The 26,072-nt window shown below is 52.4% G+C and overlaps 4 protein-coding genes across 29 annotated transcripts in view; 3 read left to right on the forward strand and 1 right to left on the reverse strand.

Moving 5' to 3' along the window:
* The first annotated feature begins 82 nt into the window (after nt 1–82).
* Nucleotides 83–12,834, forward strand: KIFC1 (kinesin family member C1). Of its 5 annotated transcripts, none has more exons than XM_038553721.1 (11): nt 304–430; nt 883–1,137; nt 5,352–5,489; nt 5,616–5,715; nt 6,432–6,485; nt 6,604–6,654; nt 6,863–7,260; nt 7,766–8,545; nt 9,071–9,361; nt 9,446–9,519; nt 9,664–10,710. In XM_038553721.1, exons 3-11 carry the CDS (start codon nt 5,463–5,465, stop codon nt 9,788–9,790), a joined length of 1,902 nt encoding a protein of 633 aa, XP_038409649.1. In that variant the 5' UTR covers nt 304–430; nt 883–1,137; nt 5,352–5,462; the 3' UTR covers nt 9,791–10,710. The 5 variants fall into 5 exon arrangements, with proteins under 5 accessions (XP_038409648.1, XP_038409649.1, XP_038409647.1 ...); XM_038553719.1 differs by lacking the exons at nt 304–430; nt 883–1,137 and adding exons at nt 759–839; nt 12,750–12,834 and having other exon boundaries at nt 9,664–9,739; XM_038553720.1 differs by lacking the exons at nt 304–430; nt 883–1,137 and adding an exon at nt 83–237.
* A 1,224-nt stretch (nt 12,835–14,058) lies between these two features.
* On the forward strand, nt 14,059–19,100 carry PHF1 (PHD finger protein 1). Of its 6 annotated transcripts, none has more exons than XM_038553737.1 (15): nt 14,059–14,187; nt 14,906–15,083; nt 15,176–15,257; nt 15,366–15,461; nt 15,892–15,992; nt 16,086–16,234; nt 16,435–16,530; nt 16,708–16,776; nt 16,877–17,000; nt 17,106–17,173; nt 17,342–17,446; nt 17,571–17,760; nt 17,850–17,944; nt 18,220–18,300; nt 18,462–19,100. In XM_038553737.1, the coding sequence occupies exons 2-15, from the start codon at nt 14,925–14,927 to the stop codon at nt 18,748–18,750; spliced, it is 1,704 nt and encodes a 567-aa protein (XP_038409665.1). In that variant the 5' UTR covers nt 14,059–14,187; nt 14,906–14,924; the 3' UTR covers nt 18,751–19,100. The 6 variants fall into 6 exon arrangements, with proteins under 6 accessions (XP_038409665.1, XP_038409666.1, XP_038409667.1 ...); XM_038553738.1 differs by having other exon boundaries at nt 18,223–18,300; XM_038553739.1 differs by lacking the exon at nt 18,220–18,300.
* A 103-nt stretch (nt 19,101–19,203) lies between these two features.
* Nucleotides 19,204–20,858, reverse strand: CUTA (cutA divalent cation tolerance homolog). 7 transcript variants are annotated; one of them, XM_038553746.1, is made up of 6 exons: nt 20,704–20,858; nt 20,104–20,312; nt 19,865–19,924; nt 19,715–19,760; nt 19,544–19,593; nt 19,204–19,424 (listed from the first exon to the last, which is right to left on the reverse strand). In XM_038553746.1, the coding sequence occupies exons 2-6, from the start codon at nt 20,283–20,285 to the stop codon at nt 19,298–19,300; spliced, it is 465 nt and encodes a 154-aa protein (XP_038409674.1). In that variant the 5' UTR covers nt 20,286–20,312; nt 20,704–20,858; the 3' UTR covers nt 19,204–19,297. The 7 variants fall into 7 exon arrangements, with proteins under 7 accessions (XP_038409674.1, XP_038409673.1, XP_038409677.1 ...); XM_038553745.1 differs by having other exon boundaries at nt 20,572–20,708; XM_038553749.1 differs by lacking the exon at nt 20,704–20,858 and adding an exon at nt 20,643–20,687.
* Nucleotides 20,859–20,963: 105 nt separating this feature from the next.
* The window catches only part of SYNGAP1 (synaptic Ras GTPase activating protein 1), a 33,581-nt gene continuing 28,472 nt past the window's right edge, over nt 20,964–26,072 (forward strand). For 7 of the 11 annotated variants that reach the window (XR_005367557.1, XR_005367558.1, XM_038553731.1 and 4 more), the window contains exon 1: nt 20,965–21,105. Coding sequence is in view for 9 of the 11 variants with exons in the window: in XM_038553731.1 (XP_038409659.1) it covers nt 21,000–21,105 (106 nt within the window). In the remaining 2 variants the exon portion in view is untranslated. Of the gene's footprint in view, nt 21,106–22,925; nt 23,006–26,072 lie in introns of those variants that run through there. The other 4 variants (XM_038553727.1, XM_038553728.1, XM_038553730.1 and 1 more) reach the window with 2 other exon arrangements.

The following is a 26,072-nucleotide window of genomic DNA, read 5'->3' on the forward strand; positions in this document are numbered from 1 at the left end:
TGACGTGCTGCAGCCGGGAGCCGAGCGGAAGTGCAGCCCGACCCCGGCTGGAGGCGGGGTGGGCGAGAGAGGTGGGAGGGCAGCCGGAAGTGTGACTAACCTCCTGCCTCCCGCGCGCCGGCGAAGCAGGAAGGGGAAGGTGCCGGCCTGGCGGGGTGTGGCCTCCAGAGGCAGGGGGCGCTGCGATTGGTCTCGGCCGTGGCGACGGCGACGATTGGCCCTTGCGTGCGGAGGGAGGTGAGAAGGGTGGCGACGGTTGGAATTCAAAAGTGGCGGGTGTGGCGTCGGTCGGGAGCCCCGGAGCCCCGCACACGCGTGGCTTGTGTCGCAAGCCGGAGAGAGAACGCGGGTCCCGGAAGCCCCGGCGCCCTGTCCTCTTCCGGCGGGCGCCCCTGGCGCGTGTGGGCCGGTGCTGGCCATGGAGCCGCAGGTGAGTAGGGCCGCGAGGGGTCTCCTGCCCGCGACGCTGGCGAGCCCCCGGCCCCCGGCCGGCCTCGGTCCTGCCTCGTGGAGAGCAGAGGCCCGTGCGTCCTCGCGCAGGGGACAGGCGGGAGGGAGAGGGCTGGGAGCAGCCCCGGGGCGTCGGGGTGCACGTCTGCCAGCCCTCCCCGCTCTGATTGATGTCTCCAGGATTTTTCGATTTCGAATTCTCGGGCTTATCTGACTCTGTACCCACCTCTCCATTCCTGCCAGCGATTGCAGTGTGTGATTGAGAGGAGTTCTGAGATTCCGTCTCCCTCGGGGAAGTGGTGCCTGAGGCCAAATCCGCGCTGATGATCTTTCCTGTTCTCTCCGGTTGCTGTCGCTTCGGAGGGCGGGAAGGGGATAGAGGGAATGCGGTAATCTGAACTGAAGGATTCCTCATTCTCTCTCCTTCGTCAGGTTTTACAGAGATCTCTGCCCCTGGGACTTAGTTTCTTCTCTTATCGGTGGCCCTACTGCACTTCACAACCATCAGCAGCCTCCCCTCTCCAGTCGAGAGAGATGTGTGACAGCCAGAGTGTATTGACTTTTGGTGCCAGAGAAATGCTCCTGCCTGGATCCTCTGTTTGCTAGTATTTCACATTCAGATTTACCCAAAGCAGGTTTCAGACTGAAGAGATATTGTTTGTATCCCGACAGCTAAAGAGCAGATGAGTATGATGTGACCGTGAAAAACAGTAGAAGCCTTCTCATATTTACTGAGCACCTACTGTGTACCAGGCACAGTGGTAGATACTTGGGATGCAGCAACAAACAAGACAAATCCCTGTCGTCCCTACAGATGCCATTCTATGAGAAGCTGCCATTCTGTGGGGAGCCAGGAAATATAAGTTACATAACTCTATTTCAAAGTGATGAATGCTATGAACAGAAGGAAAAACTTGAGCAGATTAAGGAAGAGGAGGGGAGGCCAACTTGCAGGATACAGTATTAAATAGGGTGGTCTTAGTAAGCTCCATTATGAAGATGAAAGTTGAATAAGTGCTTTGAACAAGATGATGGACAAAGGCTAGTGATTACTGAGGGAAGAGCGTTCCAGGCAGAGGGAATCTGCTAGAGCAAAGTCCTTCAAGAATTGTGTAGCAAAAGCTAAAATGGAGTGAGCAAGGGGGCAAATTGTGGGAGGGGAAGTCAGAGCATGGAGAGTGGGATTGTCGACCCCATTGCTTCTTGTTGGGGCTTTGTTGTGAGGCCCTTGACTTTTGGATGGTTTTAAGCAGGTAAGATCTGTCTTACATTTTAAGAGGATCACTCTAGCTGCCACACTGAGAGTAAACATCAAGGGTAAGGAAAGAAACAAGGAGGACTGTTAGGAAGGAATACAGCAGTTTTTCTCAACTTCCATACTATTGACATTTTTACTGTAGGGGCTGTCCTATACATGGTCTGATGGTAGCAGCATTCCTGGCCTCTGCCCACTAGATGTCAGTAGCAACTCCCACCTAATCAATGTCAAACTGTCTCCGGACCTCATCAAATGCCCCCTAGGGAGTCAAATCACCCCCAGTTGATAACCAGTGGAGAATGATAACCTGAGAGGTGATGCTGACATGGATCGGGGTTGTAGCAGTGGAAGTAGTAACATGTGGTCAGTTCTGTCATCCTTTGCTGACATTAGATGTGGTATGTAAGAGAATGAGAAGACTTGGGATTTTTTGGCTTGAACAACTGAAAGATATATATCAACTGGGATGGAGAAAGCTGTAAGAGGACCAAGTTCGAAAGGGATTTGGACATTAGAAAGTCCATTTGGATGTAAGTTTGACACGTTTATTGGACTTCCAAGTGGAGACATTGAGAAGGTAGTTGCATAGAAGTTCAGGAACAAGGTCTGGGCTAGAGGTATAAATCTTGGAGTTGTCAGCGTATGGATGAGAGTGCACTGGAATGTGGATAGAGAATAGAAAGACCATCATTAAAGTTTGGAAAGATGAGGAGGACCTGCCGTGAGAGATGGGGAAACCAAGAGAGGATGGTCTCCTGGAAGCTCAATGAAGAAAGTGTATTAAGGACGTGAGAGTGAGCAGCTCTATCAAATGCTGTGATAGGTCAAGAAGCAGGAAGATGCAGAGTTGACATAGCAACACACAATGTACTTGTGACCTCAAGGAGAGTAGTTTTGATGACACAGTGAGAGTGAAGGCCTGATTGGGATGAGTTTAGGAGAGAATCTGGACATGGTCAATATTCTAGTGAACACTTAAGGGTTTTGCTGCAGAGAGTAACAAAAAGCTGACAGGTAAAGCAGAGTCAAGAAACTCTTTTCAGTTTGGAAGAAATAATAGCATGTGTTATAATACAGATAGGAATGATCCAGTAGAGTGAAAAGTTGATGGTGTAGAGGAGAAATGGAAGGATTGATAGGATTCTTTCCCAATAGATAGATGAAGGACTGGAGTCTGATGTATACATGGAAGGGAAGCATTTCTCTTATGCTTTTCATTGTGGATAGTTGGGAGTCATTGTGTCTGGCTCTATATCACAGATGGGAAGAGAATTAATACTGTACTCTTTGGAGTTGTCCTTAATAAACAAACCTTTGAGGGGCACATGGGTGGCTCAGTGGTTGAGCATCTCCTTCGGCTCGGGTGATCCTGGGGTCTTGGGATCGAGTCCCACATCAGGCTCCCTACAGGGAACCTGTCTGGAAGGGCAGGGATTTTGTTCATTACACTCACCTCACCTTCTAGAACAATGTCTGGTCCAGAGCAGTCTTGCAACAAATCTTAGTGCAACAAATCCTTATTGGATGAAGGAAGAAAGGAATGATGAATTTTCTCTACCTGTCATATCCCTCATCATCTACTTCTTCACATTGCTTCACACTACTTTTTTGGTACAAATCTAGTCTTACTACTCTCCTAACTAAAAACCACCATCAGGGTCCCTCTTGCCTTCAGTAAATGCTAGACTCCTTATCATGGCATACTGCCTGCCATGCACACTCCATGTGTCAGCTGAACAGAACAACTTGGCATCCTTGCATGCACCCGTCCTTGCTTTCTGCCTGGGAGGCTCCTCCTTGGCCCAGGTCCCCTGGCTAAGTCTTTCTCATCATCCAGGTTTTGCCTAAAAAGACTTTTTAGAGGTGTTCTCTGACACTCTCCGCATCTGAACTACATGCTCATTCCCTCCTTGGGGTATACTTTTTTTATGATACCACTCAGTAAAATTTTAATAATCTCTTTAAAAATGCTTCTCTGCCTCTCTCTCTCTCTCTGTGACTATCATAAATAAATAAAAATTGAAAAAAAAATATTAAAAATGCTTCTCTTCTCCATTTTCCCTGAGTATTTTGAGGGCAGGGATAACATCTATTATTCCCAAACCCAAATCATTTTCTGGCATAGTGAGCACTAAGAGTATTGAGTGAATAAAGTGAGCCAAAGGGCAGAGAGACTAGCCTTGGAATTAAAAGTTAACTATAGTGAAGATTAAACATTGATCTGTATACATATTACTCTCCTGATGGTCAGATAGGAGCAGGGTTTGCATAATTAAGGACCTGGTTTTAGCATGGAAAAGTTCTCTGTCCTGAGAAACCCTTTAGTCCTGGGCAAATTAGAATAGTTGGTCACCCTAGTCGAGAGTAGCCATGGAGTGGACATAATATAATCTCTAAGCACCAAATTGCAGTGCTTAGGAGAGGATCTCTCCCACTGCCCCCGCCCAATACCTGTACTTTGGTGGTACATGTGTCATGCTGCTTCTTAGTTCTCTTCATGCAAGTCGGCCTACTTGTAACTCTTTTTTTTTTAAAAAAGATTTTATTTATTTATTCATGAGAGACGCACAGAGAGAGAGAGAGAGGCAGAGGCAGAGACACAAGCAGAGGGAGAGACAGAGGAAGAAGCAGGCTCCATGCAGGGAGTCTGATGTGGGACTCAATCCCGGGTCTCCAGGATCACGCCCTGGGCCAAAGGCGGCACTAAACTGCTGAGCCACCCAGGCTGACCTAACTCTATTTTTTTTAAGTAGGCTCTTTTGTATACTTTTCACATGCCTGACCAGAAACTATATCTGGTTCTCCACATAAATGAGGCTAAAGCCTAAACTCCTTTGCCTGGCATTAAAGACACGCATGGCCTCCAGAACCAGACTGTCTAGATTTTAACCGTGGCTCTATCTTTTACTCACTGATGAACTTAGATAAGCTATTTTACCTCTAGATGCCTTCCTTCCTCATCTGTGAAATAAGGCTAATAATAGCACCTTCTCAGTGGGCTCCTATAAGGATTAAGTTGATACAGATGAAGCATTTAAAACAATTTCTAAAATGTTACCCGCTTGAGGTGCCCGGGTGGCTCAGTTGAGCATCAGGCTCTTGGTTTCGGCTCAGGTCATGATTGATCTCAGGGTCGTGAGATCGAGCCCCACATGGGGCTCCTGCTGGGTGTGGAGCCTCTCAAAATAAATAAATAAATAAAAATAAAAATAAAATGTTACCTGTTCCTCCCATCATCTAGTCTTCAGCCTTACCCATTTTCCAGTCTCTCCCTTAACTGTGATCCTACATTCTAGCTGAAAGAGCCTGTTGATTTCCCAGCCATATATCATGTGCATGTTTGAAGTTTTGCCTTCTGAAAAGAGTGTCCATTTCTCTCTGCCTGTGTAGGTACTACCCTGAGAGTTAGCTGAGGTCCAGCGTCTGTCCAGCTCTTCCCGTAGAGATTTCTCCCTCTTTTGCATCATGTTGCACTTCTATCTGTGCCTTTTGGCTGGTACATAATCCGTGGGCCCCGGTTTGTACACGAGAGGTACTCAGTCAGTACTTGATGGTGGTTGATAATTAGGCTAGAACAGGAAGGGGAGTTCTTAGGACTTTTGGGCTCCAAGGGTTGTCTGAAGGGTCTCTCTTTTCCCAGCAGAGGTCCCCCTTGTTGGAAGTGAGGGGGAACATAGAGCTGAAGAGACCCCTGGTCAAGGCTCCTTCTCGGCTGCCTCTCCCTGGAACAAGGTTTAAGAGGGGGCCTGACCAGATGGAGGATGCCTTAGAGCCTGAGAAGGTAAGCTGGGTTTGGAAAGCTTTGCATGCACGTGTGTGTGTGTGTGTGTGTGTGTGTGTGTGAGAGAGAGAGTGTGTCTAAGCCAGTGAGAGAGACTAAATGGACTCCATTCTTGTCTACCTCCAGAAAAGGACACGAGGACTGGATACAGTGACTAAAATTGCCACATCCCAATCCAGAGCACCAGCCCTCACTGCAAGAACACAGACACAAAACCAGATCACAGGTGGGCTCTATGAATGGGCAGAAACCAAGGGCATGAAAGTCCAGCGCTCTTCAACTCACTTATTTCTTTTCTTTCAATTTTAGCTAATTTTGGATAAGTAATAGGTTTCACTTGTTTCAGAATTACAAAGGCACAAGGGGCGGGCTGGGTGGCTCAGTGGGTTAAGCATCCGACTCTTGATTTCGCCTCAAGTCAAGTCTCCCATCTCATGAGATGGAACCCTGTGTCAGGCTCCACACTGGGTGTGTAGCCTGCTTGGGGTTCTCTCTCCCCCTCTCCCTCTGCCCACCACCCCCAAATTCCAAACGCACAAAATGCATTATACAGTGGAAAGTTTCCCTCCGACCCCTGTCTGCCAGCCACCCAGTTCCCCTCCCCAGGGACAACTGCCTTGTCCCTTCCAGGGCCAATTTATGAATGTTCAAGCAAATCTGGACATGTTCTCCAACATTTTATTATTATAAGTGGTAGCATACTTAACCCAGTTCTGCTCCCTGCTCTTTTTGCTTATCTTGGTCCAACTTACTCCTTGGTGTCTTGAGTAATTTCTGGTCATGGGAGGGATATCTTTAGAAGCTGGCCAGATTTCAGGGATGAGGGAAGTTATCTTATTTCTCACCCTCAGAGAAAGCAATCTCTCTGCCCCTGGCCCAGCCAGAGCTCATGCCATCCTGAGACTGATTGTTCTACTTTTTTCTGCTCCCATCTCCCAACAGCTCCAAAAGTTCCCAAGAAGACAGGACCCCGATGTTCCACAGCGATTGCCACGGGTAATAGTGCTTCAGAGTGGGGGCTGGGAAGAGATTCGGAGTATGTGGAAAGGGAGGGTGATGGAGGTAGAAGGATACTGGTGCTGTGATTCCTTATGTTCACTCTCCAATTCTCTAGTGCTGAAGAATCAGAAATCGGGCCCTGCTGTTCCTGCCCAGAAGCCTGGAGGTAGGTGACTGCCATAACCATTGGGTGAGAGGCTAGGAGCGGGAAGAGAAGAGGTGGTGAGGACTCCCCTAAAAATCTGTTTGATTCCCTCCCTGTCTGGAGGGGAAAGAGATGTAGCATCAGGTGTGGAGGCTTTAAAGGCTAGGAGGGGGGCAGAGAGGGAAAGCCACGACCTCCCTGACCTTTGCCCTTTCTATGTCCATCTCAGCAGCTGCCCCTCCAATGGTGGGAGGGAGGAAACCCACCAAGCGTCCGGCCTGGGACTTAAAGGGTCAGTTGTGTGACCTAAATGCAGAGCTGAAATGCTGCCGTGAGAGGACTCAGACACTGGCCCAGGAGAACCAACAGCTGCAGGACCAACTCAGGGAGGCCCAACAACAGGCCAAGGCCCGGGGGGCAGAGTGTAGGACACTGGAAGGGGAGTTGGCCAGGGTGCAGGCCCAGGCTGAGCAGGGCCAGCAGGAGTTGGGGAGCCTCAGGGCCCGTGTCCTGGAATTGGAAGAGCAGCAGTGCACACAGGAGGGCTTGTTGCGAGAGCTCCAGAAAGAACAGTTAGAATTGCAGGAGGAGCGGAGGGGACTGGCTGCCCGGCTGGAGGAGCAGGAGGTAAGGGCCATCGTCTCAGCAAACGCCAGCCCACCTTTCTGGGTTACCCTGAAGTCTCTGGGGGTTGGGAGTCCCTGACCACCTCTCCAGCAGTATTCCTCTGTCCTTCTGTCCTCTGTCCTTCTCCACCCCTGCTCACTCCTGTATCTTGCTTTCTGCCCCACTTCTCCCTACTAGATGGAATTACTTGTCATTTATCAAATGATTTAATCATCTGTTTGGGGCAGTTTGCATATGCACTTCCCTCTTTGTGGAATGTTCCTTCCATTCTCTGTCTTTTTGTTGGCGTATTCCTATACTTTTGGGTATCATTGTCCTTGTGCCCCTTTTGGCTCTTTCCATAGCACTCCCTAATCTGGGACCCTGGTTCCTATTTTCTTACCTCTTTCCCTGGCAGACTCAGTCCCTGGGGACAGGGACCACCCTACCGCCACCACCCCACATCATCGTGACTTGTCCTTACTCCTCAGTGTCTCACTCTCTCTGTCCATTCTGTTCCGGACAGAGGCGGTTGCAGGCATCAGAAGCAGCTCTGTCGGGCAGCCAAGCAGAGGTGGCATCTCTGCGCCAGGAGGCCACAAGCCAGGCGGCCCTCCTGGTGGAGCAAGGAGAACGTCTCCACGGGCTAGAGATGGAGCGCCGGCGACTACACAACCAGCTACAGGAACTCAAAGGCAACATCCGCGTGTTCTGCCGGGTCCGCCCTGTCCTTCCAGGGGAGCCCACCCCACCCCCTGGCTACCTCCTGTTTCCCTCTGGCCCTGGCGGGCCCGCTGATCTGCCCACACGCCTCAGCGTTTCCCGGTGTGATGAGCGCCGTGGGACCCTGAGTGGGGCGCCAGCCCCTGCCACCCGCCACGACTTCTCCTTTGACCGGGTATTCCCCCCAGGGAGTGGGCAGGATGAAGTGTTTGAGGAGATTGCCATGCTTGTCCAGTCAGCCCTGGACGGCTACCCAGTATGCATCTTTGCCTATGGCCAGACAGGCAGTGGCAAGACCTTCACAATGGAGGGTGGGCCTGGGAGAGACCCCCAGGTGGAGGGCCTGATCCCTCGGGCCCTGCGGCACCTCTTCTCCGTGGCCCAGGAGCTGGGCGGCCAGGGCTGGACCTACAGCTTTGTGGCAAGCTACGTGGAGATCTATAATGAGACTGTCCGAGACCTGCTGGCCACTGGGCCCCGGAAGGGCCAGGGCGGGGAGTGTGAGATCCGCCGGGCAGGGCCTGGGAGTGAGGAGCTTACTGTCACCAATGCCCGATACGTTCCTGTCTCCTGTGAGAAGGAGGTAAGGACTGAGGGCCTCTGGGGCTGGAGAACGGGGAAGAGCGGATGGAGGGGGCACAAGGTGCAGGTGGATGGAAAAGGAACAGGAGAGAGTGGGAGGATGGAGGAAGGGCAGGTTGCGTGGGTGGGTGGTCACATCAGTTTTGGCCTATGGGCCACAGGATAAATTTGTCTGCCTTTGGGAACGAGGGGGTAGAGTGGTGCATGTGGCCGAAGGCTTCCTGGCCCCCACCCACCGCATCTCAGGCCTCATTCCTACTATAGCTCTAGCCGCTCTGCTGTCTCCAGGCACTGAAGCTGTCCCTGGCCATCTTGTCTAAGATTGCAACCCTCACCCTACCTTCACACACTCGTTACTTTGCTTTATTCTCCTCCTTGGTACTCTCAGACACACCGTGCATTTTACTTAGTCATTTTGCCTCTTCAGTGGCTAGAAAGAAAGCTTAGGGTGCTCTGGTTCCTTGCTACTGACATAGCTGTCTGCTGATTCCCAGCCTGCTTTTGCCCTTTGCTACCCCCACCCCAGGTGGAGGCCCTGCTCCATCTGGCCCACCAGAACCGGGCAGTGGCCCGCACGTCCCAGAATGAGCGATCATCTCGTAGTCACAGCGTGTTCCAGCTGCAGATCTCTGGGGAGCACACCGGACGAGGCCTGCAGTGTGGGGCCTCCCTCAACCTTGTGGACCTGGCTGGTAGTGAGCGGCTAGACCCCAGCTTAGCCCTTGGCCCTGGGGAGCGGGAACGCCTTCGGGAAACACAAGCCATTAACAGCAGCTTGTCCACCCTGGGGCTGGTCATCATGGCCTTGAGCAACAAGGTAGGAATGGGGATGAGGGCCAGTGGGACCTGGGGTAGGTTGGGGTGCTCCTATCCTAATCACCTATGTCCTTCAACCCTCTAGGAGTCCCATATTCCTTACCGGAACAGCAAACTCACCTACCTGCTGCAGAACTCTCTGGGTGGCAGCGCTAAGATGTGAGTGAAAGGGACAGACAGAAGGGGTTGGCTGGAGACTGTGAGGCTGGGATCAGGGGTGGGAAAGGGGAAATAGTGGGAACCTGGTGCAGGCTCCACCCAGCCACTGATGTTGGGGTTTGGCTCCCACTTCTCTCTCTACAGGCTCATGTTCGTGAACATTTCTCCCCTAGAAGAGAACGTCTCTGAGTCCCTCAACTCCCTACGCTTTGCCTCCAAGGTGCAGTTACCACCAGGCCCAGGCCCTGTCAGGACTCCTGGATGCTTGTAGGCTTCTCCATTCTGACCCTTTAGGGATCCATTCAGTCCTTTAGGCCAAGGGCACATTCATCTGGAAAGGATTCACATTTGCCGGGCATCTGGGACACTACCTCTCTGAATCCATTTTTAGCTATTGGGTTTTGGGGTTTTTATTTTTTAAAAATAGGTAGTTAAGAGGTCAAAACTGTATAAAAGCTATGCACAACATGGAAGTTTTACCATCTCCCGTGTGTACCCCATTCTCCCTACCTGTCCTGGTAGAGGCAGTCATTTTTGTCATTTATCATTTTACTTATCCTTTCAGTGTTTCTTCTTGCAAATAGAAGCAACATGCATATTATTCCCTTACCTCTTATATAGAAGACATCTATTTTTTCATATATGTATGTTGTTCTGTACTTTGTTTTGCTAAACAGACATTCCTGGGATTACTCTCCCACCAGCACACAGAGATTACCCCATTATTTTGATGTCTGCCTAGGACTCCGCTGTGTGGCTGCACCAAAGTTTATCCACCAGTTCCCTCTACTGGACACTTGGGTTGTTTCCACTCTTTTCTCTATTACAAACAAGGCCACGTTGACTAACCTTATACATAGATGTCATTTTGTATTTGTTCAGTTATAGCTATCTAGGGAGATTCCTGGAAATGGGATTGCTGGATCATAAGAGACTTGGATACGGGCGCCTGGGTGGCTCAGTTGGTTAAGCGCCCGACTCTTGATTATGGTTCAGGTCATGATCTTGGGGTCATGAGGTCAAGCCCCACATCGCATGGAGCCCGCTTAAGATTCTCTCTTCCTCCCCTTCTACCCTCTGCTCCTCATGTGCACACATTCTCTCTCTCAAAAAAAAAAAAAAAAAAAAAAAGTTTTTCAGACCATTCCGAGTAGAGTGAATCCAGATTCCAAGACCCACTTAAACATTAAATAGAAGGCCATGCCATGAATTCTCTAGGAGACTTATGCTCCTTTCAGTAAAGTTTCTTTACTGTCTGTCTCTGGAGGGTGATTTTTTTCTCTGGCTGCTCCTTTCCAAAGGGATAGCCCTATGATGGGTTCTGGCTTTATTTAGGATCTCTGGGCAGGTGTGCCCTTCTGCTATATTCAGGTCTTCTCCCCAATAAGCATTGGTTGCTGCCATAGAAGTGGTCCATTCCCTAGGTACCCTGCCCTGATTTTCTGCTTTGATCAGGATTTCCCTTGCTATCTTGCAAGTTCAATTAAAGTTATAGCAACGTCATTAACAGCCAACACCATAAACTCTTTAGTATCCTTAAATTACTATGTTATTACATTTTACCTGATTGTATCAGAAATGTCTTTAACATATTAGGTTTGTCCCAATTGGGATCAAAGCAAGGGCCACCCATTTCATTTTAATTCTTTTATTTTTTAAAATTTCTTTTAATCCGTAATAATCTCACCTCCTTTTATGTCTTTTTGTTGTTGTTGTTGTTGTTGAAGAAATAGGGTCATTTGTCTTATAGAAAATACCATATTCTGGATTTTGGTCAGTTGCTTCCTCCTCCTTCCATACTTTTTGTTATCTAGTAGTACACTTAAGGGCTTGGATTTGAATTTGATTTGAATCAGGCTTATTTCTTGACAAGAAAACTTGAAACGGTACAGTACACTTCATTGCATCAGAAGTCACCTAATATCTAATAGCTTTACTTTTTTTTTTTTTTTAGAATTGCTTTACTTTTTTTTTTTTTTTTTTAATTTATTTATGATAGTCACACAGAGAGAGAGAGAGAGGCAGAGACACAGGCAGAGGGAGAAGCAGGCTCCATGCACCGGGAGCCCGACGTGGGATTCGATCCCGGGTCTCCAGGATCGCGCCCTGGGCCAAAGGCAGGCGCCAAACCGCTGCGCCACCCAGGGATCCCTAGAATTGCTTTACTCTTAAATGAATTAAAAATCATCAGATTTGGGTGTTACCAGCTTGTGACCATTTGAAAACTCCCTGTTGACCTAATGATTTCACTTAGTGATTTTTGGAATAATGATCGTACCTAGATTTGTTACTTCATCAAGGAGTTTAATTTTCTCAGTAACTTTACATTTATTAGTCTTGTCTCTTCTACAAAGAATTTTTCCCTTGCCATTTATTTGGTTACTCTGAAATCTAGTCTATGTAGCAGCAAAGGCAGGATAAATGTAGGATTCTTTTTTTTTTTTTTTTTTTTAAGATTTTATTTATTTATTCATGAGAGACAGAGACAAGCAGAGGGAGAAGCAGGCCTCATGCAGGGAGGCTTGATCCCAGGTCTCCAAGATCACATCCTGGGCCAAAGGCAGGCGCTAAACCGCTGAGCCACCCAGTGATGCCTGTAGGATTCTTTATCAATTTTCAGTATTAGAAGTTGATGTCTTGGCAACTTCCAAAGGTGACCAAGTGAGTTTTGGTTTGGGAGGTGTCATTTTGCAGATGCTTATTGATTTGATATATATCCTTTATAGTCATTATTCCTTCTGATGTTCAGATTGCCCCGTCATTGGCCAATGGGAGCTCCTTTAAGTTGGCTCCTGTGTCCTTTAGACAGGACCCAGTAGTCTTTATTCTAGACTCATCTTGTACCTATCCTGCGTAGACTTGGGATCATTTATTTTCCAAGGAGCCTTTGTTCTTAAAGGAGTGTTGTTCTATCTAACTTATTAACAACTAAATGGTAGGAAGGCTTGGGGTGTCCGGGCCATGGTATTGCTGGAAATGGAGGCTCCATCTATCTCTGCTCCTGTGTGTGGCTTCTATCCCTTCTCAGGCCTCTTCACTTCCTCCAGTCCTGGTGTGGTTAGTGGGCATAGACCTAACCTTAACTGAGACCAGGCTGAATCTGCCTTCAGAGCCTTTGTTTTAGTATTTTCTGAGGGCAGCCCCAATATTGGGGGTGGGGGGTGATCTTGGAGAAAACTGTTATTTTGGTTACTCACAAAATATTTTTATTCTAAAACCTCTGCCCGCAGGTGAACCAGTGTGTTATTGGTACGGCCCAGGCTAACAGGAAATGAAGACAGATCCAGATCCTCTGTTTGGGAAGGGGGGGTGGGGGTGGCGCTGAAGGATGCTTTGTTGGGGGGAGGGGCGCTCTGTGACCTGGGTCTATCAAATAAAGAACAAGTTTTTTTTCTTTAAATAAAGGTTTTGTTAACAATGGCCCGTATCTGTAAAAATGGGAACTGTGGATCGTCTACTCTGCCGAGTATTTGTGTTTTGCAGAGCAAGGGTTTCAGCTTTTCTCTACCTGGCTATCTCCTGGAGACTAGATGGTTACCCTGGTTGTCCGCCTCTAGGAGATGTGCCCACTGGCCGACCGCCGTCACTGGTTTGCCGCAGGCCACCCAGCTCCACGCGGAGAGCTCGTCTGGTGGGTGCGGGAAAGTGGAAGCCCGAGTCCAGAGGCCGGGCCAGCGAGCCCTCCTGCAAACTGCGGGCTCTCCCTCCCGCTCTTTCCTTGCCGTCCCATTCGAAGAACTGGGGCCGGCCCGCCCGCTGCCCATTGGCTGGCTCTCGGCGGCGTTACCGCCTCGCTACTAGCTCTCCCGGTCCGTGTACCCGCCCTACAGGCGCTGGGTGGGCTGCACGCCCGCTGACTCGCTCGCGCCAACCGCCAACGGCCACCGCCCGGCAAAGGAGGGGCTCGGTCCACCCAGGTGCCGCGCGCGGGAGGGGTCACGCATGCGCAGAAGCGCGGCGGCGGTGTGGCGGGGGGAGACTTACCACGGGGAGGGCGGGGCCGGGGCAAAGGCGGGAGGAAGGCGGGGCACTCGAGGGAGGAGGGCGTGGCGGGGGCGACGGGACGGGTGAATGGGGGGCGGGGTCGTGAACTGGGGCCGAGGGGCGGGACTTGGAGTGACCATGGAGGTTGGGGGGGCAGTTAACGGATGTGGCATGGGGCGGGGGCCAGGCTGGAGACCAGCTGCGGGGAAGGGGGGGATTCCCTGCTGCCCCGAGGGCGGATCTCCCTCCGAGGAAGGGGCTGCAGGGATTCCCTCTCGCACTGGGTCTTGACTTTCCACCCGCCCCAGCCGTGGGGAGGCCGCCACCCGTTCGGCGCCCTCCAGGCCCGTTGGAGGTGAGGGAGGTGGGGTGAGGTGGTGCCCGCCCCCCCCCCGGCTCCTCCTTCCCCTCAGTCCTCCCCTCCCACTACCCTCCCCCCGAGCCGGTTTGTCCCTCCCCTCCCCTCCCCTCCTTCCCCCCGCCGCCTCCTCCTGCCGCTGCCGCTGCTTTGGCTGCTGCGTCATACGCCCCAGAGCTGCCGGGACGGAGGGGCTGGGCCTGGGGACCCCCCGGCCCTTGCCTGCCCGCCCTCCGACGCCCAGACGTGCCCTCCCCGCGCGGGGGGTTCGCCTCGGTCTCCCACGTCTGCCTCTGCCCGGCTCCCGGCGGCCCCAGCTGTCACTGGTAAGGAGGCGGCGGGAGGCGCCCGTGGGGGGGGGCAGGGAGCCGGGGGTCGGCGCGCAGGGCGCGGGCGGGAGAGCCTCGCCGCCCAGGCATCAGCTCGCGCTGGGCTGACTCAAGTCCCCTCTCGGACTCGCTGTCCTGGGGAGTAGAGACCGGGACTGGGACACGCCCCCCTCCCAGGGCACTCAAGGAAGTTATCTAACCCGGGGGACAGGGAGCCCCGTATTTGAGGGTGACCTGCCATAACCTGGCATCGGGATTATTGTTCTGGAGACACAGGGGCCCGGGGAGGCAGCCGTTTCTAATTTGGAAAACATTTCCAGAAAAGCTCCCAAAACACATTCTCTGGGTAGCAGAACACCCCAATTACAGTATCTCTAAACAGAAGGTGACAGTAGAAACTGAATGGTAACCTTTGCTTCTGCAACCATCATTCCTCCTAAAATCTCAAGGCCAGGATACAGTATCCCAGGGGAGCTCTGGAAGCTGGGAAACTAGAGAACTAGGTTGGGGGGTGGGGGGTGTTAGGGAGAGGAGAGCCAGTCACCAGAGTTGGAAAAGCTGGAGTCATGAAGCTTGGGAGGGGTGCTGTGTGATTTCCTATCCAGGTATTTCATATTTGGAGACTGGTAGCACAGCTGCTTGAGTCCTTGAGGCATAGAAAAATGGGGACAGTTTCTCAACATTCATAACCTTCTCCCATCCCACTTCTGGATAGCCCCCCCCCCCAGGATGCAATGGCACAGCCCCCCCGGCTGAGCCGCTCTGGTGCCCCCCCACTTTGGGACCCAGCCTCCCCTGCTCCCACCTCAGGCCCCAGGCCTCGACTTTGGGAGGGTCAAGATGTGCTGGCCAGGTGGACGGATGGACTGCTATACTTGGGGACCATCAAGAAAGTAAGACCTTTGACTTCTGACTTATTACCTTCCCCCCATTCTCCTTATGTAGTTCCGATTCCTGTTTCATCTCCTGTGCTCATCCATTCCAGGTGGACAGTTCCCGGGAGGTGTGTCTGGTCCAGTTTGAGGACGATTCCCAGTTTCTGGTTCTATGGAAAGACATTAGCCCTGGTGAGACCTTAGAGGCCCAAATATATGCATGCTGTGGAAAGCAGAAACCTGGCTTGGGGGATGTAAAGGGGGCTTAAGGACAGGCCCCACAACACTGTTCCCTCACAGCTGCCCTCCCCGGGGAGGAACTCCTCTGCTGTGTCTGTCGCTCTGAGACTGTGGTCCCTGGAAACCGGCTGGTCAGCTGTGAGAAGTGTCGCCACGGTGAGAGGGCAGGATACCTAAATGGTCTAGCTTGCCCTGAACCTTCCAGGCTGCCTCTAAGTCTTCCCTCCACCACTGATCCTTAGGCCACCTGTCCTGGCTGAGTCCCCAAGCCACTGCTCTGGCCAGTCTGCTCAACTCTGTAACCTCTCTTCCAGCACAGGGAGAAATAGCCATGGAATCAGGAGGTGTGGGCTTTGTAGACAGAGGATGGTTCAAATACACCTTTACTAACCATAAAACCTTGGGCAAATTCCCAAGCCCCTAGGAGCCTGTCTCCTCACCTGTAAAATAAGGGTAACTTATCTACTGCAGCCAGATCACAGTCAAAGATGAAATGAGGTGGCCCAGACTCCTCCTATCCCAGTCACTAGCACACACAGGTATATTGTGCAATAAATGGTCTACCATCAATATTATCATTATTCAGCTTATCACCAGGACTGCCACGTTCCAAGAGCCCCAGCCCCTGGAGAGGGAGAGGGCACATCCTGGGTCTGTCGCCAGTGTGTCTTTGCCATTGCCACCAAGGTAAGGTCACCATTCTGTGGGAGCCTCCCCCACCACCTCTCCCAAGCCTTCCTGTTCCCTACCCGTCTGAGGTGGCCTGTTTCCTCCCTGCAGAGGGGGGGTGCACTGAAGAAGGGCCCCTATGCCCGGGCCATGCTGGGCATGAAGCTGTCACTGCCATATGGACTAAAGGGGCTAGACTGGGACGCTGGACATCTGAGCAACCGACAGCAGAGCTACTGTTACTGTGGTGGCCCTGGGGAGTGAGTAAATGAGGGACAGGGGTGGAGGAGTGGTGGGGAGGGAATGAATGATGGAGTGGGTGGGGGGATCCTGGGGAATGAAGGAGAAAAAATAGGATGAAGGGAGTGCTGAAGAAAGCAGAAGTAGGTGGTGAGTAGGGTTTGGGGCCATTCAGGTCGGGGCAGTGTCTGGAGGTCACCAGTCCTGTGTTCCCTCTCAGGTGGAACCTGAAAATGTTGCAGTGCCAGAGCTGCCTGCAGTGGTTCCATGAGGCCTGCACCCAGTGTCTGAGCAAGCCGCTCCTCTACGGGGACAGGTGAGATGGGGCTGGCTCTCTGGGAGCCAAGGGAGAATACTCTTGCCCTGCTCTACCCTCTCAGGCCCCCATGCTGCTTCAGCTCCATGTCTCCCCAGCCTCTGAAGCTCACCTCCCCTACGCACCCCATCCTTATTCATAAGTCCTCCACGCTCTCTCCCCCTCGCCCACTTCCAGGTTCTACGAGTTCGAATGCTGTGTGTGTCGGGGTGGCCCTGAGAAGGTCAGGAGGCTACAGCTTCGCTGGTGAGTGGGCACCACCTCCACATGGCTCCTCTCTCAGCACCCCCAGCCTCCCACCTTGGGCTCTCCAGGCTTTTGTATTGACAAATCATTATTTCTCCAGGGTGGATGTGGCCCATCTCGTCCTCTATCACCTCAGCGTTTGCTGTAAGAAAAAATACTTTGATTTTGACCGCGAGATCCTCCCCTTCACCTCTGAGAATTGGGACAGTTTGCTCCTCGGGGAGGTAAGGGGTATTGAGGCTTTGGGGGTGAGAGTGGAACAGGGAAGGATGGAGAAAGGGAGAAGGGAGAGGGACTACTTCTCCCCTGATCCCATTCTCCTTTCCCAGCTCTCAGACACCCCCAAGGGAGAACGTTCTTCCAAACTCCTCTCTGCTCTCAACAGCCACAAAGACCGGTGAGTTGGAAAGAGGTTCAGAAAGAAATGCAGACGCAAATATGGAAGCCTGGGAGGGAAGGGGCTGCGACTCACCTGGAAGATCATCTCTGAAAAAGATTGAATAATAGCATCAGAGGGGCCCTTTATTATGGCACTGACCCTATATCATTTCTTTTCTCACCCCAGTTTCATTTCAGGGAGGGAGATTAAGAAGAGGAAATGCTTGTTTGGTCTCCATGCTCGGATCCCTCCCCCTGTGGAGCCCCTTACTGGAGACAGAGCCCCCACCAGGTCACTGGTCCAGGGAGGATGGGGAAGTTCTCAGGGTATTAATGGAGGGAGGCATATGTATGGATATGGGGAGGTCTTTGGGGTGTCCGGGAGGGGGCTGGGGGGATAAGGAGGCCTCTTACAGCTTCCCTTCAGGGCAGGGCCCTGGGGGAGGGGTCTCACGTCCCCTGGGGAAGCGCCGGAGGCCGGAGCCAGAGCCCCTGAGGAGGAGGCAGAAGGGGAAAATGGAGGAGCTGGGGCCACCCTCAGCAGTGCGCAATCAGCCCGAGCCCCCGGAGCAAAGGGAGCGGGCTCGTCTGCAGAGGGCACTGCAGGTACAGGGGCAGGGGCACCCCCGTGGAGCCAAATGGTGGTGTGGGAAGGAATCAAGGATTCCCTCTCAGTCCTTTGCTCCTTCTTCTAGGCCTCAGTGTCTCCACCATCCCCCAGCCCTAACCAGAGTTACCAGGGCAGCAGCGGCTACAACTTCCGGCCCACAGACGCCCGCTGCCTGCCCAGGTCAGTGCTCCTTCCTCATTCCAAGCAGATGCATGTACCCTTAGAATCTCTCCTTCGATTGTCTACATCTTCTGGACTTTCTTACCCAGAATTATTGTCCGTCTCCCACTTGGCTACCCACTTCTTGTCCTAGAGATACTTCCAGAACCAATGTCTGGATCTCTAGTGTTCTGGGGATGGGGATTCCTTGGGGCTGTTTGAGCTTTGCTCTTCTTCGTGGGAGAGGATCCTGTTCCCCTGCTTCGGGTCCTGACTTTCCCCCTCCCTAAACCCAGCAGTCCCATCCGGATGTTCGCTTCCTTCCACCCCTCTGCCAGCACCGCAGGGACCTCTGGGGATGGTGAACCCCCAGACAGGTGAGATTCTACCCCTTTACCTGTGCCACCCCTCTTCACCTGTGTGCTCTTAAGTTCCTCAGTCTCTAATGTGATATCTTGGTGCCTCTGATTCACATGTCAGCTCCGTTTTTGGTCCATCCTTATCAGCATCTGGACTCACGATTGCCTTCTCTCCCTAGGTCACCCCTGGAACTTCACATTGGTTTCCCCACAGACATCCCTAAAAGTGCCCCCCACTCGATGACTGCCTCATCTTCCTCAGTCCCAGCCCCCTCCCCAGGTCTTCCTAGACGCTCTGCACCCCCTTCTCCCCTGTGCCGTAGTTTGTCTCCTGGGACTGGGGGAGGAGTCCGAGGTGGGGTTGGTTACCTATCCCGAGGGGACCCTGTCCGGGTCCTTGCTCGGAGAGTACGGCCTGATGGTTCTGTGCAGTACCTGGTTGAGTGGGGAGGTGGGGGCATCTTCTGAACAGCCTGCCTCTGCCTACTTCCCCATTCACACACACCGGCACTTTCATACCCTGACCTCTGACCTCACCTACAGCTGGGATGTACCTGGGGAGGTAGGGGGATAGTTCTCCCTACTGCCCAGGCTGGAATCCAGGTGAGGGGTCTGGGGAAGAGGCTCTCTCTTCTCTATTCCCTTCCCGATTCCTGACCCTTCCTCCATCCCTCTTCCTATTTCCTTTGATGTTATTTTGTTACAGCTTTTTAAATATTTTTTAAAATTATTTAACCCCTGGGGACGGAGACTGAGGAGGGGGGGAATGATAAGGGGTCCCAGACTCTGTATGATTGAAATAAAGGTAAATAAACAAATCTAGCAGCCCTGGGTCATTCTGGAAGATGAGAACACCAGGGACTAGAAGCACTTCTAATCTTCCCAGCCAAATTCACATATGTGACAAGGAAAAAGGCAGAGTGAACTACAGACAGGATTTATTAGGGGCCCAGTCATCACCTGGAAGTCAAGGGCATTGAAGTATATGAGAGGAACATGGCAGAGACAGGGTTCATCACGGTAGGGCTGTGCTGGAGTCTGAAACTGACTCTGTAACCTGGCGCACCCAATGCAGGTATGGGGAGTTCCCCTGCTCCACAGGCAATGCAATCACTTCAGCCACTTCATAAGGGTGCACAGAACTGTGGAAAAATGGGAGGGGATCACTCAAAAGATATACCTAAAGGAGCCCCCACCCCGAGACCACCCAGCAAGTGCCCGACCCCCACACCGTCATGGCTACCCACGTCAAAATTCTCACCGAATGAAATCTGTCAAAGCTGGAACCAAGGAACTTTGGGTTTTAATCATCTAAGAGGCAAAGATAAACATGACTGAATCAAGGAGTGGGGTTGATTCCAGGATATCAGATGAGGGAGAGGGATGAGAGTCAGGGAATTGAGGTTTCATCGGATGGGAAAATGTTTCTCACCATCAGCACCTCATTGTCTTCCTCAATCTTTCCTTTCCACTCATAGCTGAAAAGGTTAGGGAGAGTGTTTAGGGAGCAAAGATTGTCCTCAAGGAAAAGTACTGCCCATAAGCCCCTAAAATTAGGTTAACCCCCCAACTCCTGACTCACATGGATGTAATCTGAGGGATGAGGTTAACGCAGGCTGCCAGCCGCTTCTCCACCACAGCCCTGAAGGTGAAGACAAAGCCTCATTCAGAACGCCCTATGACCTGACTTTCTGCACTGGCAGCCCAGAGACAGGGTTCCAAAGCCCGAGATCAGGCAGGAAGCTAGGGAGCGCACTCTTTCCCACCCCCAACCCTCTCCGTCATGATCCTCCTTCCTGGCTCCACACTGAGGCCCCCCACCTGGCGATCTCCTTGGCGACCTTCTCGTTGGGGCAGGTGACAAAGGCTGCAGAGACAGAGCCGGGAACATAGCCGGAGCTTGAAGCCGGCGAAGGCTGGGACGGGGGGCTTCCTGAAGCCATGGACAGCAGAGCTCGGGGTAGCAAAAGCAGGCGGGAGGCCACAGGCAACAGCGCCGGCATCCAAAGGAGAGACAGGAGCAGAGCGGCCTGAGAGCACGAAATGAACCTGGTGTCACCCCACAAGTACCCGAGGAAGTCGCATCTCGGGAACCCTTCCCTTGAATAGACAGGCCTGCCCACCCTCTTCTGCACACCGAAGGAAAAGGTCCCTGAAGCTGGAAGAGAAACTTGGTTAACTAAGGCAGACTCGGCTTTCGCTCCCCCCTCAGGAGCCAACCTCTAGGGTTTTGGGTGAGGGCGGTGGTCGAGGCTTCGAGGACCGGAAGGGGCGGGGCCGGTCACTCACCCCTCCGCCGAGCAGGATTGCGGGAGCCCGCCCTCCCCTCATGCAGCCTACGCTGGCAGGGAGTTGAATACCAAAAACCGCACGGAACGCCGAGAAGGGACCCCAGACCCAGGAAGAGCGGCCTCTTCTTACCTGGGCAGCACCCACGTGATAAGAAAACCGCACACACCACGTGACAGTAGAAGCCGGCCCCGAACCCCCAGAGCCCGCCAATCCTGGCCCTCACAGGGCCCGGTTTGCCCCGCCTCCTGCTGGGGGAGGAGCGAAAGGGAATTTGGCCAATCGGCAGCTGGATCTGCAGACGTGCACGGAAATGGCACGCGCGTTTCCGAGTAAACCGGAAACAGCCAATTGCGGCCTGAGGAGAGCCGCAGCGGCGTTCCACTGTCACGTGAGGGGGCCGGTCGTCTTCAGGCGGCCGTGCCTCAATGAGCTGCGCGAGGAGGCCAATCACAGGCCAGCCCCGCAGGCCACGTGACGAGAGACCTGGCGCTAGAAAAGGGGGCTGGAGACCCCGCCGACTAGATGCGTCAGGTTGTGGCGTGGGGAGTCGTCCTTAACCCCCAGAGTGTGCCCAGTTACAGCCCCTGCGCTGTTCCCGAGGCCTTAAAGAGTGGGCGGGTCTGAGAAGATCGAAGCTCAGGGGTGGAGAGCGCCCCCTGCCTCTTTGGCCAGGACGACACATGCCGGGTTGGGTGGTGAACCACGATAATCTGAGGAGCCAGCTGGCCCTGGGCAGGGGACAGTGATTAGGCAGGGATGGGCAATGCAAGACGATGGTCAGGTGGGAAAGATGCATTTTAAAAGGACAGTGAGACCCTGTAAGTGGGATAAAGGGTGATGAAAATGGGGCTGAGGGCAATTCAGCCTTCCTAATTGAAACCCCAAAGGAGGAGACAGACTGGTGAAGGGGGGAGCCGAGGAGAGAGAGGGCTTCGGGTTGGGGTTATGGAGGACACAAGGAAGCAGTGATAGTCCTTTTGTCCCTTACTCTCCCTCCTATTTAACTCTCCCGGACTAGTGTACCTCTGAGTCTTGGGTCTCCTTCCCTTAACCCATCCCCCTAGGAGCCAGGACCTGTCCTACATAACTTCCCTGGGGCCCAAGCACATCCAGTGACCCAAAAATGGAGAGAGGGGCCAATGAGAGGAGAGACCGGTGGGAGGGAGGCAGCAGAGGAAAGCCTCTTGCCACTCCCCCTACCCAGTATTCCCCCTCCTTTCAAGTTTTGGGGTCTCCACCTGCTGGGTGGGTGTGACTGGGTGTTGATCAGAGTTCTCTCATAGCTGCATCTCTGAGGATGGGGTCTTCCTGAACTCTGTCTTTGGGTTTGGAGTTTCTGAGCTAGATCTCTGTAGGGCCTTTCAGTATTTGCAGTGGGATCTTTTTCCAGACCAAGTTTCCTTTTTGTTTTGGGAGTTTCTGTGTTTCTGGGAGCTTGATGACTCTTTCTCGAGGTCTTTCAAACTCTTTATGAGCTTGGGGGTCTCTGCATTTAACATCTCTGAGCTACATGAATATCTCTCCCTGCCCCTCTGCCTTCTCCCCATCCTCAAACCCCAGGTCTGGAGTTTCTCTGTCTCTTTCTTGAGTTATCAGTCTCGGAGTCTGCAGTTTCTTTTCTCTGCGATTTAAGTCTGGGGTCTGGTATCTCTCTGGATCTGAGTCCCCTAAGAACTAATTCTAGCTCTGTTTTTTTCTGAATCTGGATCTCATCTTTTTCTTTGACTCTAGGTCTCTGATCTTGGTTCCTGAAATCACTGTCTGATTCTAGAGTCTAAGACTTCTGTGGCTGTGGAGAACCTTTTTGAAACTGGACACTCATATTTTGACCTCTGACCCTTCCCTCAATGGGGGACCCGGGGTCTTTTTTTTTTTTTTTTTTTTCTCTGAGATCAGAGTCTCTTTTCCTCTAGATTTCAGGTTTTGTGCCTCAGATTAATCCCCACCCCTGGGGTGGGCAACAAGATATCTGTGGTCTGGGGTCTGTCAGTCTCGGGATCTGAGGTCTACATCTTTAGAACTGTACTCTCTCTCAGTCTGGTGTGTGTTTGAGTCAGGGGTCTCTCTCTCTGGTTCTCACTCAGTAGGGGTGGGGGCCGCAGAGTCTCTCTCTCCTCCTCCTCCTGCTCTCTCCTCTCTTGCTCGCTCCCCCGCCCCCCCCCTCTCTCCCGGCTGCCGCTGCTGCCGTTGGCTCCTATTCTCCTCCTCCTCCTCCTCTCTCCTCCTCTCCGCTCCTCTCCGCTCCTCTCTCCTCCTCTCTCCTCCTCCTCCTCCTCCACCTCCTCCTCCTTCTCCCCCTCTCTCTCCCCCTCTTTCTCTCTTCTCTTTTTCCCCCGTCCCCCCGCCCCCTCCCCCCCAGGCCTGATGAGCAGGTCTCGCGCCTCCATCCATCGGGGGAGCATCCCCGCGATGTCCTATGCCCCCTTCAGAGGTACGGTGGGGAGGGGAGGGGGAGGGCCAGTGGGGGGGGGCAAGAGGGGGAGGGGCAGGGGCGGGGGGGGGGGGGAGCAGAGCCGGGGCCAGGGAGGGGAGCAGCTGAAATGGAGGGAGAGAGAGGACCGGGAAGGCTGGGATGGGAGCAGTGGGGAAGGAGAGATTGGAGGCCAGAGGGTAGGGGTAGCTAGGGGCCGTAGGCGCCAGGAAACAGGCTTTGAAGGGGGCTGAGGGGAAAATGATGAAGAGGAAATAGATCGCCAGAAATGGTGGGAAGAGAGAAGGCTAGGGTTGGGGGAAGAGCTGCAGAAATAATTTGGAGGTAGGAGCTGAGAGATGAGGAAAATATTAAGGAAATAGGAGGACAGAGTCTTAGGAGAGGGGCTAGGAGGGAGAAATGAAAACATAGGGGTGAAAAAAGCAAAGAAGATGGGGGGTAGAATACGGTGGAAGGGCTCAGAGGATGGTAGGGGGTTGAAGAAGAGAGGAGGATGGAGGGAAAGAAGAAGGGGCCAGATGGAGAGAGAGGGAGGCAGTGGGGGGTGGGGGAAATGGAGGGTCCAGATGGAGGGAAGAGAGGAGAGAGGGAATGGGCTGGGGGAGGATAGACCAGGGCAGGGGGAGGGCCAAATTATGTGTGTGTTTATTGAGGGGGGAGGGGGCAATAGAAGTAAGATTTGAGTGATGGAAGTAGAGGACAGGTTAGGACCCTGTCCTAGACTCTGACCCTCCTTAAGGCCTTTGAGCAGTGAAATGTATCCCCTGGGGTCCTATCCGCTCCCTTCACTTCACCACTTTTACCCCCCTCCCCCACCTCCAGTCCCTATTACCATTCCCCCCTCCCTCCTCTGGTGTCCCTCACCTATATCTTTCCCCCCATATGGTGTCCGTTCCTTATATGAGTCCCCCTCTGTCCTTCCCTCATATCAGTCCTTTCTCTGGTCCATTCTCTCTCCCTCTGTTCTATCTGGTAGCTCCCTTATATCTCTACCACCTCTTCACCTGTCCTTCATGATCCCCTTGTCTAAATACCCCTGTTAGGTGCACCTCGTTTCCTCTGCCCCATGTCCAGTTGGGCTCTTCTCGTATATTCCCTTGTCCCCAGGAATTTACTCTCATTTCTGCGTTCTTTTCTCTGAAATCTATCCCTGTGATTTGTCTCCCAGGCCATCCTCTGTCCCTGCCTCACTCCCCATCTTGTCACTGCAAATCTATGCCTACCCACTTTCCCCTAACACCTCAGCTCTTACCACCCATTCCTCTTTTCTTGTCTCCTCTACTTCCTGGGGTGTTGGAGATTTGGGTGCAAAGAGGCAGGTTTTGATGGTTGGAACAGGGCCTACAAGGCATCCCCATCTGATCCCTGTGGGACTTCTTATCCTAGTAAATTTTTCCCTTTCCTCAGCTGTGTTGGTCTGTCTCTTGCATCTGCCTCTCAGAATCATCCTTACTTAAGTCTAGACAGTATGTGTGTGTGGGGTGTATGTCTCCAGAGTGGCTTCTAAGCTAAGATCCCTGTATCCTTCCCTGCTCCCCAGGAGGAAGGTATCCCCTGAACTCTAACCTGCCTCCCTGTGGTTGCAGCCTGAACCAGCCCCTCCAAGAATTATTAGATATATCAACAGATTTCTCCTCTGGGAGTCCTCAGAGTCTGAGTGCAGTGGGCATGTTGCCTGCAGTGTGTGCAGTCTCAGAGCCCAGGGACTGGTGATCTCTGTATCTGGCGGGTATCAGATGGAATCTCTGAGATGGCTCTAAGATGGTGAAAGTCTCAAAGTGTTGGGGTTTCTGAAGATTGTATGCTAGGGGTTCATCTCTGACTCTTATTTGCAGTTTGGGTAAATTTGAAGAACACGTTTGTAGACAGAAAGGGGCTAGACTTTTCAAAAAGTTTCCTGTTCAACGTATTCAGTTACAGTGAAGTTTAAGGGCCAAGTTATTTTCCTGCACTGTACTCATGATTATCTTGTAAAGGTGACAGAATTTGATTCTTCTTCCTCTAAATTGTTTCTCACTCTGATACCTTAAACCCATTTTTTTTTTTTAATTTATGATAGTCACAGAGAGAGAGAGAGGTAGAGACATAGGCAGAGGGAGAAGCAGGCTCCGTGCACCGGGAGCCCGACGTGGAATTTGATCCCGGGTCTCCAGGATCGCGCCCTGGGCCAAAGGCAGGCACTAAACCGCTGCGCCACCCAGGGATCCCTTAGACCCATTTTCTATCCCTTTAATGTCACCAATTTGATTTCCTTCTCACTTCCATAAGGCCTGTTGTTCCCTGTGATGGTGTGTGGCATTGGGATTTAAAAGAGAGACAGTTTGCAGGGATAGGGGATTGGGAAGAACAGCTAAATTGGGTAAGATGCCCCTGGGGGCACCTCTGAGCATGGGCAACGCTTGGTCTACTGTTCTTTTCTAGAAGTTTGTCTGCATCCCCAGCTTGAGCTTTTGGAGGCCCCCTCTCCATCCCAGGCCTGGATCTTCCTTTCTTCCTTCCCCTTTTTTCCTCAAGCTCCTCACTGTGCCTTGGAGAGGTTCCTCACCTGTGGAGTTGGCTTTCATCCTGTCTATGGAGACTAAGTGAAGAGAGGGGGCAGTATAGAATCTCTGATCTCTGGGCATGGAGTGAGAGAAGAGATTGATTCAGTCTCTGTTCCTTCAAACAAAGGCATATTTCCTACCTCCTCACTCTCTAGCCGTGCCCCCCTATAGCCAGATGTTGACAAGACCTATCCTTCCCCTACCATCAGAAGAACCAGAACTTTCCCTAGAGGTTGAGCAGGGTTGGGCTAGGGGAGGAAAGAGCTGAGAATAGAGGGGAGGCAGAAGAGGCCCTCTCCTGTCTCTGACTCTGAACAGGTCATCTCCCTCCCTTCCTCTCTTTTCCAGATGTTTAGCTCTCAGAATTTCAAGACCAAATATTCCTACACCCCTACCCCATCCTTCTTTCTCACAGCTGTGTAGCTTTTTCCACTCAGTTTTACAGCTGGGGGAGCCACCTTCCCTCCAAGTCCTTATCTTCTGCAGTTGTCTAGATGCCCTCCCTCTTCCCTGTCCCCTGCCAC

Source organism: Canis lupus, chromosome 12 (genome assembly GCF_011100685.1).
Source record: "Canis lupus familiaris isolate Mischka breed German Shepherd chromosome 12, alternate assembly UU_Cfam_GSD_1.0, whole genome shotgun sequence".
Classification (NCBI taxonomy): Eukaryota; Metazoa; Chordata; class Mammalia; order Carnivora; family Canidae; genus Canis; species Canis lupus.

Excerpts from the sequence above, each read along its gene's own strand:
- CUTA (XM_038553743.1), bottom strand. The coding sequence starts at position 20,613 with ATGAGGGGAGGGCGGGCTCCCGCAATCCTGCTCGGCGGAGGGGTGAGT. Across the intron at positions 19,925-20,103 it reads GTCGCCAAGGAGATCGCCAG|GGCTGTGGTGGAGAAGCGGC; the intron begins GTGGGGGGCCTC and ends CTTCACCTTCAG. Across the intron at positions 19,761-19,864 it reads ATCCCTCAGATTACATCCAT|CTATGAGTGGAAAGGAAAGA; the intron begins GTGAGTCAGGAG and ends TAACCTTTTCAG.
- KIFC1 (XM_038553719.1), top strand. The coding sequence starts at position 774 with ATGATCTTTCCTGTTCTCTCCGGTTGCTGTCGCTTCGGAGGGCGGGAA. Across the intron at positions 840-5,351 it reads AAGGGGATAGAGGGAATGCG|AGGTCCCCCTTGTTGGAAGT; the intron begins GTAATCTGAACT and ends TTTTCCCAGCAG. Across the intron at positions 6,655-6,862 it reads TCCTGCCCAGAAGCCTGGAG|CAGCTGCCCCTCCAATGGTG; the intron begins GTAGGTGACTGC and ends TGTCCATCTCAG.
- PHF1 (XM_038553737.1), top strand. The coding sequence starts at position 14,925 with ATGGCACAGCCCCCCCGGCTGAGCCGCTCTGGTGCCCCCCCACTTTGG. Across the intron at positions 15,258-15,365 it reads ATGGAAAGACATTAGCCCTG|CTGCCCTCCCCGGGGAGGAA; the intron begins GTGAGACCTTAG and ends GTTCCCTCACAG. Across the intron at positions 17,761-17,849 it reads GTCTGCAGAGGGCACTGCAG|GCCTCAGTGTCTCCACCATC; the intron begins GTACAGGGGCAG and ends TCCTTCTTCTAG.